Here is an 11,161-nt window from a genome sequence, read left to right as displayed (position 1 = left end):
TTCATCTCAGCCTCCCAAAGGCACGGGATTACAGGCTGAGCCACCGAGCCCGGCTGCTAAACTCTTTAAGGAAAGAAGAGGACTGATCTGGAGGTCTCTGGATAACTGTCCATGGTATATGAGGGGGGAACCAAAAACATGGTGTTTATTTATAAAAATGTGTGTATCTTTTCTTATGTTTAAATTTCAGTCATTTTCAAAGTACCTTCCATTTGATGCAATATACCTATCGAGACACTTTCCCCACTGCTCAAAGCAGTTTTTGAACTTGTCCATTTGGATGCCTTTGAGTGCTTCTGCCCTTTTTTGTTTCACCTCTTCCACATCAGCAAAATGTTTCCCTTGGAGGACTTTTTTCATCGAGGGCAACCAAAAACAGTCATTCAAGGCAAGATTGGGTGAATGAGGAGGGTGGGACACGGGGGTCATGCCAGTTTTGGCCAAATACTGCTGAACACTCAGTGCAGTGTGGGCAGGTGTGTTGTCATGTTGGAAGAACCAGTTACCTGTTTGCTAAACTTGGGATGTTTCTTCAGCAAGTTGTGATGCAACCTTCTCAAAACTTCCAGATAAAAACTTTGGTTGACTGTTTGATCCGGAGGAACAAATTCCGAGTGTAGTATGAGGGGCCCACTCTCCCCACAAAAAGATCTTTTCTATGTTTTGAGGGTCCCCACCTTGTAGACTGGTAAGATGAGATTCAACAATAGGAGATTAAGGAAGAAGGGTGGAAGCAATGACATTCACAAGGGGTTAAGAATGTGCCTGGGATTTGGGGTTTATCCAGGTATACTGAGGCCAGCAGCTCAGGAGACAACTGCCACTGCAAAGATAACTTGCTACTTACAGTTCACAAGAGAAGGGGCCATGCAGGATTAATCAGAAGAAGCACGGACAAGGCCTTTATTGTGGGTTTCAAGGGAAAGGATGAGTGAGACAAGGAAAGCAGCTGAGCAGGATCGGGAGTGGGTAGTTGAATCATGGGGGCAGGTTCGGGGGGCACAGGGGCGATCCCCAGTTGTCTGGCACCGGCTGTGGGATGATTAGGGTAGTAGAAGCCTGCCTCCTGGAGTATCAGAAGCAGAATGATGAGGTGAGTGCATGGGTATATGGGTGTATGTATGGACCCAGGACTGGGCAAGTCATTTACTACCTCTAGGAACTAGTTATCCTTGGGAAGGGCAGTCTCTCCCCAGTCGGTGATACCTAGACACCAGAACATCAGTCATACAGAAAATAAGAAAATACAGTTATTACAACAAGGAAGACCCCTGTCCCATCTAGTTTCAACCCTAGTAGTATAAGGGATGTGGGAGAGAAAATAGCTACCACCAGAGAAAGCTTGTAGATAAAACGAATTCTTTGCTCTGTGCTGTGTTATGTGTTTACCTGATTGGCACTTGACCCTAATATCTCCCGGCTCTTGATGTTAAACTAAAAATTCAAAGGTTCTTCTTCTTTCCTTTCCCTCTCTCACATATACACTCTCATAACAGTAACAGCGTAAGTCTTCTCGAGAAAGCAAAGATTTTTATGATCCTGAGTTGAAGGTTAATCATGAGGTCACAAAGCAAGCACTGCTTTTCACTGATAATCACTTGAGCCACATCTGAAGTCAGTCCACATAAAACAACTTTTCAAAGGCTGTATTTCATATTCTAGCTCAAGTGCACACCAAAGAACTACAATAAGTAGCACCATCAAAGAATATTTCAAAATCTTTATCGGTTATTTAAAAAGAAAGGATGTGAATTGAAAAGACTTACAAGGACTGAATTTCACAAAGCAAAAATTCAAAAAATTCTTTCATCAGAATTTTTACTAAAAGAAATCTTCATCTCAATATTTCCTGTTGCAAGCCTTTCCTTAAAAGGGGGGTCTGTCACAAGCACTTTCTATGTGCAAGACACGACACGAGGTACTCCTGGAGACATGCACATCAATTAAACAACTGAATCTCAAGGCGCTCACATAACCACAGATGCCCATGACTAGCCTAATACAAAACAGAATGGGACTAAGTGCTTAAAACAGAGCCCTGTGAAGTGCCATGAAGCAGAAAGCCAGCTACTACAACCACATTGTCCTAAATGAGAAAACTGAGGCTGAAATTATTCAATCAGATAATGCACAGGCAGAAGGCAGATCTCTGTCTTGTTTGGCAAGCCCAGTGCTTCTGTCACTTTCCCATGCTGTCTCTAATTCAATCTTTTTTTACTATCACTTTTTTTCCCCTGAGTCGCGGTTCCAGGCTGGAGTGTAGTGGCAGGATCACAATGATCATGGCTTACAACAGCCTCGACTTCCTGGACTTAGGCGATCCTTCCACCTCAGCATCCCAAGTAGCTGGGCCTACAGGCATGCACCAAAATCAGCTATTTAAATTTTTTGTAGAGACGAGATTTTGCTATGTTGTCCAGGTTGGTCTCGAACTCCTAGGCTCAAGCAATCTGCCTGCTTTGGCCTCCCAAAGTGCTGGGATTACAGGAGAGTACCTGGCCTTCCTATCACTTTTGATAAGAACAAATAAAGAACAGATTAATGCAATTTCTCCCTTTCTCTAATATGTAAAAAGTTGATTTATTCCAAGAATCTTCTTTTAAATGTACACTCAATATCTGAAGAAATGTATAATCCCATAGTACCTACTACTATGAATAACACACTAAAACTTATTCAGTGCTCCTGTATGCCAGACCACTGTACTAAGTGTCTTTTGACTACTGAATTCAACCCTCACAACAATACTATAAGGTAGGTATTATTGATCAGGCACAGTGGCTCATACCTGCAATCCCAGTACATTGGAAGGTCGAGATGGGAGGATCACCTGGGGCCAGGAGTTCAAGACCAGCCTAACATAGTGAAACTCTGTCTCTACAAATATATATATATATATATATATAAATTTTATACACATTAAAAAGCTAAGTATTATTATGTCCATTTTTCAAATGAGAAAACAAATGGTAAGTGATTAGCCCAAGTTCAAAGTAGTGCATCTGGCTTGACTACAATGTGTGCTCTTACAACTTCTATATAGTACCTACAAGGGAAAAAATGATTCATTTTAAAATTGATATTTGGAGCTCAATGATGGGCCTGTGAGCTATACTGGAAAATAATCATGATTTTTTAAGTTGCACTTAAAGTATCTGCTTAAATTACAGTATATCATGCTGTTCTAGCAAACAGGAGAAGCCAAGGTTAGGTAATTTTCCATTTATGCTTATAGGAACTCCACATAAGAAATTCCAAAATAATAAAGAAAAACAGATTACCCAAGCAACCATTAAAGCATAAAGTAAAGAACAATAAGCCAAATCACACAAATACACTTAAAATTTAATTATCCAAAGACAATTCTACACTAACATAAATGTGATTTTCAACTACAGGCAAAAAGCATGTCAGCAAATAACTACTAGACTGGCATTGAACAAATACTAGAATCTAGGACATAAAAACACAAAAATCTGGCTGGGTACAGTGGCTCACACCTGTAGTCCCTGCACTTTGGGAGGCCACGGCAGGAGGATTGCTGGAACCCAGGAGTTCAAGACCAGTCTAGGCAACATGGCGAGACATTATCTCTCTAAAACTTCAAAAAGTCAGCTGGGCATGGTGGCACTTGCCTGTAGTATCAACTACTCAGGAGGCTGAGCTGGAAGGATTGCCTGAACCCAGGGGGTAGAGGCTGCAATGAGCCATGGTTTGTGCCATTGCACTCCAGCCTGGGTGACAGTGTGAGACTCAGACTCAAAAAGAAAAAAAAAACCCCACAAAAATCTAACTTTGATTTCTCATGGCAGTCAAAACAGATCATTGGTCCTGGTTTAAGGACAGACATACAGACCAGTGGAACAGAATTAAGAGACCAGAAATAAATCCCTGCATTTATGGGTGAATTAGTTCAGGTTGCCATATAAAATGCCATCACTGGGTGGCCTAAACAACAGAAATGGATTTCTCAGTTTTTGGAGGCTAGAAGTCCAAAAACAGGGCACGAGCATGGTTGGGTTCCGGCGGGAGCCTGCTACCCAGCTTTCAGAGCCCACCACGTCATTATGCCCTCATAGTGGGAAGAGAGGGGGTATGCCCATAAGCCCTCTGGTGCCTCTTCTTAAGGCACTAACTCTTTATGGGGTCCCCACCCTCATGAACTCACCTAACTATCTCCCAAAGACCTCCTCTCCAAGCACCATCACATCGGACATGAGGGACTCAGTATATACATTTTGGGTGGAAAGAGTTTGGTATATAACAGTGAGCAACTGATTTTCCACAAGGGTGTCCAGGAAACAATAGCTTCTTCAGAAAAGATTGCTGGGAGCTAGGCATGGTGGCATGCACCTGTAGTCTCAGCTACTCCAGAGGCTGAGGTAGGAGAATCATTTGAGCTCAGGAGTTTAAGACTGGCCAGGGCAACACAGTAAGACCTCCATCTAAAATAAAAAGGAAAATGGTGCTGGGACAACTGGATATCCATATATAAAAGAATGAAATTTGACCCCCTTTCCTTATGCCATACTGTGCTACATAAAAATGTAAAACTTAGCCAGGCTCGGTGGCTCAGCCTGTAATCCCGCGCCTTTGGGAGGCTGAGGTGAGTGAATTGCCTGAGCCCGCGGGTTTGAGACCCGCCTGGGCAGTGAGACCTCATTTCTACAATAAATCAAAAAATCAGCCGGGCGTGGAAGCGCATGCCTGTAATTCCGGCTACTCGGAAGGCTGAGGCGGAAGGATCGCCGGAGCCCCGCTGGTCGAGGCTGCGGTGGCTGGAAGCGGCCACTGCACTCCAGTCTGGGTGACAGAGTGAGACTCCAACTCAAAAAAAAAAAGTAAAACTTTTGTGTTACAAATGATACCATCAAGAAAGTGAAAAGACAACCCACAGAATGGGAGAAAACTTTTGCAAATCATATGTCTAATAAGAGTCTAATAGGTAGAATATAGAAAGAACACTTGTGACTCAATAATATAAAGACAGATACTCCAATTTAAAAATGGGCAAGGCCAGGCTCAGTGGCTCAGCTGGTAATCCCAGTACTTTGGGAGGCTGAGGCAAGTGGGTTGCCTGAGCCCACGGGTGCAAGACTAGCCTGGGCAACTTGGTGACCTTGTCTCCACAATAAATTTTTTAAAAAATAGTTAACCAGGCATAGTAGCATGCACCTGCAGTTGCAGCTACTTGGAAGGCAGAGGCAAAAGGATCGCTGGAGCCCAGCAAGTCAATGCTGGGGTGGCCATGGGTATGCCACTGCATTCCAGTCTGGGCGACAGAGTGAGACTCTAACTCAAAAAAAAAAAGAAAGAAAAGAAAAGAAAAAAGGGGGCAAAGGATATGAATCAATAGGTCTCCAAAGAAGATATAAAAATGGCAAATAAGCATATGACAATATGCTCAACATCATTAGTCATCAGGGAAATACAAATGAAAACCACAATGAGAGACCCGTTCACATCCACTAGGACGCAGGATGGCAACAGTAAAAAATACAAATAATAAGTCTTGCTGAGGATATAGAGAAACCTAAGCCCTTATACACTGCTAGTGGAAATGTAAAATATAACAGTCTGGAAAACGGGTCTGGCAGTCCTTCAAAAGGTTAAACATAGAGTTGCCATATGATCAAGCAATTCCACTCCTAGGTACATAGCCAAGAGACATAGACACACAGGCTCAACACAAACCTGAACACAAATGTTCACAACAGCATTCTCAGAGTAGCCAAAAAGTAGAAACAACCTAAATGGCCACCAATTAATAAATAGATAAACAAAATGTGGTAGACCCATACTTTGAAATATTATTTGACAAGAAAAAGAAATGAAGTACAGACTGGGGATTCATTTAAACTAGTTTCTCTCATTAGTTAGCTGTTGACAATTCTCTAAGTTCACCAAACATGAGTATCCAAAATTACTGAAAAGTTCAATTGATGCTCTATTTTCAAAATTTTGACCACACACAAGTTGCTGTGATCTGAATGTCTGTGTCCCCACAAAATTCATGTTGAAACTTAATCCCCAGTGTGGTGGTATTAAGAGATGGGGCATCTGGGAGATGATTAGGTCATCAGGGCTCCACCCTCATAAATGGGATTAGTGTCCTTATAAAAGAGATTCGAGAATCTTTGCTCATCCCTCCTGCCAAGTGAGGACATGGAGAAGGTTCCGTCTATGAAGAAGTAAGGGGCCAAATCTGCTGGTGCCTTGATCTTGGACTACCCAGCCTCCAGGACTGCAATACATTTCTGTTGTATAAAAATTACTCCTTCTAAGGCATTTTTATAGCAGCCCAAATGGACGTGAGAACAAAGTTATGATCTTATATAAACATACATACATACAATTTACTTAAAGGTATACATACCAATACTATAGAAGTCAGTATGTGGCAGTGGTCTCAACAGGGAGCTATTTTGTCCCTCAGAGGACATGTGGCAAAGTCTGGAGGCATTCGAGTTACCACAACTAAACATGCTAACATGCAGAGCACTGCCCCAACAGCAAAGAATTATAATAGTGTCCCAAAATATTAATAGTGTCACTATTGAGAAATCCTGGCCTAGAATAATTCATTCAAATTACTGGAGAGCATACCGTTCACTTCTCCGTTCCCAGGATCAGTCTTAAGTTAGAGCTTAACCTCTACAATACTAAGCCTCTAATAGCAACACTTAGCCTCTACTAATACTAATTAGTAAGGTAATTTGGAATTTAAATAAATAAATTTTTCTTATCAGGCTACAAAACATATGAAAATAGATGAAATAAAAACACATACACATATAAGTTTAAAAATAAACAATTACATATTAGACTTAAATATAAGGGGAAAAGATTTTTTAAAAAACACTTACTGTAAAAATGTTCTAAATTCTGAAGCTTCCACATTCTCCACAGTAACAGGCTCATGATCTGTTAAGTTACTTGATGTCTCTCCAACAGTATGAAAATAGAAGTCTGGAACCCTTGCTAAAAGAACTGCTTTGTGTGCTCTGAACAGAGTACAACCTATGGAGAAGGTAACATCTGCATGGATTTCTTCCCTTAGAAGTCTGTAAAGAATAAAAAGGAATCATAGTTTAATTAACAATGCTAAGAAATATATACTTGTTAGAAAATAGGTTTAAAAATAGTGCTATTTTTAAGGCTAAAAAATACAAAGACAATATAAAATAAAAATAAGATAATATAAAAATGAATTTGAGCCAGGTGCAGTGGCTCACACCTGTAATCTCAGCACCTTAGGAGGTAGAGATGAGAGCACTGCCTGAGTTCAGAGGTTTGAGACCAGCCTGGGCAACTTGGGGAGACCTTGTCTCTATAATTAAAAAAAAAAAAATCAGTCTGGCATGGTGGCATGCACCTATAGTTCCAGTTACTTGGAAGGCTGACGCAGAAGGATTGCCAGAGCCCAGCAGGTCAAGGCTGTGGTAGCTGTGAGAGTGCCACTGCACTCCAGTCTGGGCATCAGTGAAGCTTGGACTCAAAAAATTGAATTTTCTAAAATTTATAGTGAAGACAAAGATAAATTTTCACTAAAAAAGACTACTTTTTCAAAACATAACTTTTCTTATGAGTTCTAATAATAATAAAATGAATTTTTGCTACTTATTTTCCTTTCCTTCATTACACCTTTTTTTGTTTTTTTTTTTTTTTAGTTGGAGTCTCACTCTGTCGCCCAGACTGGAGTGCAGTGGCCGCTCCCGGCCACCGCAGCCTCGACCTGCTGGGCTCTGGCGATTCTTCCGCCTCAGCCTTCTGAGTAGCCGGAATTACAGGCATGCGCTACCACGCCCGGCTGATTTTTTGATTTATTGTAGAGATGAGGTCTCGCCAAGCTGCTCAGGCGGGTCTCGAACCCGGGGGCTCAGGCAATTCACTCACCTCAGCCTCCCAAAGGCACAGGATTACAGGCTGAGCCACCGAGCCCGGCTACACCTTTTTTTTTAAGATTGGAAAATGTAGTTTATTTGGAGAGTAAATTAGAGAGAGAAGATTCACCTCCCCAAGATGGGGCAGGGGGCCAAAACTCCACTAGACTTACTTTGAAACACAGAACACAAAGTTAACAGGGCCATTGATTATTGAAAAGAATCAATGTTTCAAACAACTTACTAACATTGAAGCAAAAAAGTAAACAGTCAATAACACCAACAAACTGAATACATCAGTAGACAATTCAGATTAGAAACTGGTACATTTTGTTCTGACTAATGTCAATTACCAAGTCTGAAATGGAGGCTTGGCTGTCAAGAATGTGACATTTAGGCCCCTTTCCATTCCCCTGTCCCACAAATAGAACTTATCATGCTGTAATCTATCATTAAGATGATGGACTCATGAGGCAAACCCACTCAAATTCCTTCACTAATGCACAGACATAGTTGTGGTCAAGCCCACTCGTTACATGTGAAGTGACAGAAGAACTGAAACCAACATCATAACAGAAACTATCATAACAATATTTTTTCTCTTTGCAGTAACTATATTATTTTACTCTCTAAATATCAAATAATATATCCTATCTCTATAGCAATAACATCAGCAAGGTATGCATTCTTAGAGGACTTCTGCATATAATATACATTGCTATAAGTGGCAATCACACTAGTATACTACAGGAGGAACAAGGAAGGGATAAAGGTATCCATTACAGTGAGAGCTTGGAATGTTGCCAATGACACTCCTGCTCCCCCAAGGTCAAGTTAATGGCTCCTTCCTCTAATTCCATCACACTAGCTACCCGCACACCTATATAGCACTTCTATCATTGCATCATTATTATTTGTATGTGTCTTGCTCCCTTCCAGACAATGAACTCCCCAAGGGCAAACACTGTTAGTATACAACAAGAGTTCAATATCTGCTTATTGAATGATCCTATTTTACCCTAAACAAAACAAATGCTTCAGAGCACAAAAGCTTTCAGACCCTGAAAAAACAATGAGTCAACAGATGTATCCTAGTTGGGTCAATATTTTCATCAATAAATTAGTTGCACAAGTAATTTTCAAAGTTACACAAAAATGTGTTGGTCTCTTAAACTTTCATTCAAAACTCACATTATAAAAGCACTCAGTCTGTTCCTCCCTCCCACCCACCTTCTCATCCCACTTCTCCCCAAATGAACAAGGAAGCATGGCAGCCAGTAGCCATACGACCATCATAAGGGAATCCACCTTGTTCCTAACAGGAGCTCATGAGTACTCGTTAAAGGAAAAAAACAATAATGTGTGTTTTAAATTATTAATGTGAAAATATAGTGCTTTTTATTTGATAAGACCACTTGTATCCACTATCTGTTTCAACTGTATCTTGTATCCGTTACAAGTAACAGAAAATCTGACTCAGACTGGCTTAAGTATTAATGAAGGTTTGTTGACTCATCTAACAGTAAAGCCCAGAAGAAAGACGGATTGGAGCAAAGGCTCAGTGATGCTAAGGACTGGCTTCTTTCCATCTCATGTCTTTGCCAACTACTATATTAACCTATCTTAGTCCGTGTTGTGGTGCTGGAACAGAATACCACATACTGGGTAATTTCCAATGAGCAGAAATGTGTTGGCCCACAGTTCTGGAAACTGGGAAGTCCAAGATCAAGGTGCTGACATCTGGTGAGGGCCTTCTTGCTACATCATCTGCCACGTGGTAGAAGACAAGAAGGTGAGAGGGAGACAGAGGGAGCCCAACTCACCTTTTCATAACAGCACCAATCACACCCATGAGGGTGGAACCCTCCTGGCCTAATCACCTCTTAACGGTCCTACCTCTTAATACTGTTACAATGACAATTAAATTTCAACATGAGTTTTAGAGAAGACAAACATTCAAACCATAGCATAACTAAGGCATCTTAGACTGAAGATAAAACTCTGCTGTCACTAAACATTCATTGAGCACATACTATGTTCCAAGACACTGGGAACATAAAGGACTAAAATGTAATACCTGCCCTCAGGGAGCTTACAGTATAGTAAGGAAACTGCTTTGAAAAATAAGGAGTGGGCCGAGCTCGGTGGCTCAGCCTGTAACCCCGCACCTTTGAGAGGCTGAGGTAAGTGGACTTCCTGAGCCCACGGGTTCAAGACCCGCCTGGGCAGGCAAGACCTCATCTCTACAATAAATAAAAAAAATGAGCCGGGCGTGGTAGCATGTGCCTGTAGTTCCAGCTACTTGGAAGGCTGAGGCGGAGGGATCGCCAGAGCCCAGCAGGTCGAGGCTGCGGTGGTCAGGAGCGGCCACTGCACTCCAGTCTGGGCGACGGAGTGAGACTCCAATGCAAAAAAAAAAAAGAAAGAAAAATAAGGAGTGGGATACGAGGTCTGATAATTAGGTTTGTGAACCATCCTAAAAGAAGTACTACATACTTCACTGCTGAATATCATCATTACAGTCACCTTCAAAGTACTCCCCCTGGTAAACTATGCACTGATGCCAGTGCCTAGTCCACTTGTCAAAGCAATTTTGGAATTCTTTTTCTAGAATGGCCATAAGAACTGTCATTGTTATTTACTGACACAATTAAAAACTGACAATTAAGTTCACAAACTTGCCACCATGTGCTTACGTTGGCAGCACTGTACAGATAACTGTATTGGAACATCCTCCTTCCTCACCTGCTCTGGCCCCCAATGACTTATTTCTTTACCCCTAGACAAAGGAAATATTGAAAGGAAGACATCTGATGACATTCAGGACATCAAGGGTAATATGGTGATGGTTCTGATGGCCATTCAAGAAATAGAGTTCCAAAATTGCTTTGATGTATGGACTAGGCACTGGCATTGGTGCATAGCTTCCCAAAAGAGTACTTTGAAGGTGACCATAGTGGCATTCAGCAGTTAGGTATGTAGCCCTTTTTCTAGGGTGGTTCGCGAACCTAATTGCCAACCTCACATATTCAATAGCACAAACAAGTGTGTATTGTTCAGGGACAGACATAAGAGGAGACCTCACTGGGGACATGAAAACAAAATGGGACTTTAAAGACTGAATAAGAAGCCGGACACAGTGGCTCAAGTCTGTAATCCCAGTACTTTGGGAGGTCAAGGTGCGAGGATTGCCTGAGCCTGAATCAAGGGGTTTGAGATCAGCCTGGGCAACTTTGGTGAGACCTCATCTCTACAATAAAAAAAAAAAATTTGCTGGA

The 11,161-nt window shown here is 41.5% G+C and overlaps 1 protein-coding gene across 1 annotated transcript in view; it reads right to left on the bottom strand.

Annotated features, from left to right (window-relative positions):
* The window catches only part of BTBD8 (BTB domain containing 8), an 82,369-nt gene that overhangs the window by 66,101 nt on the left and 5,107 nt on the right, over nucleotides 1-11,161 (bottom strand). Inside the window, exon 2 of the mRNA XM_008068275.1 lies at nucleotides 6,867-7,064. Within this exon, the coding sequence (XP_008066466.1) occupies nucleotides 6,867-7,064 (198 nt within the window). The remainder of the gene's footprint in view (nucleotides 1-6,866; nucleotides 7,065-11,161) is intronic.

Source organism: Carlito syrichta, unplaced genomic scaffold, assembly GCF_000164805.1.
Source record: "Carlito syrichta isolate Samal-C Ts95f unplaced genomic scaffold, Tarsius_syrichta-2.0.1 Scaffold309922, whole genome shotgun sequence".
In the NCBI taxonomy this organism is placed as follows: Eukaryota; Metazoa; Chordata; class Mammalia; order Primates; family Tarsiidae; genus Carlito; species Carlito syrichta.
Note: the sequence above shows the minus strand (reverse complement) of the source record. Positions and strands in the feature narration are given on the sequence as shown.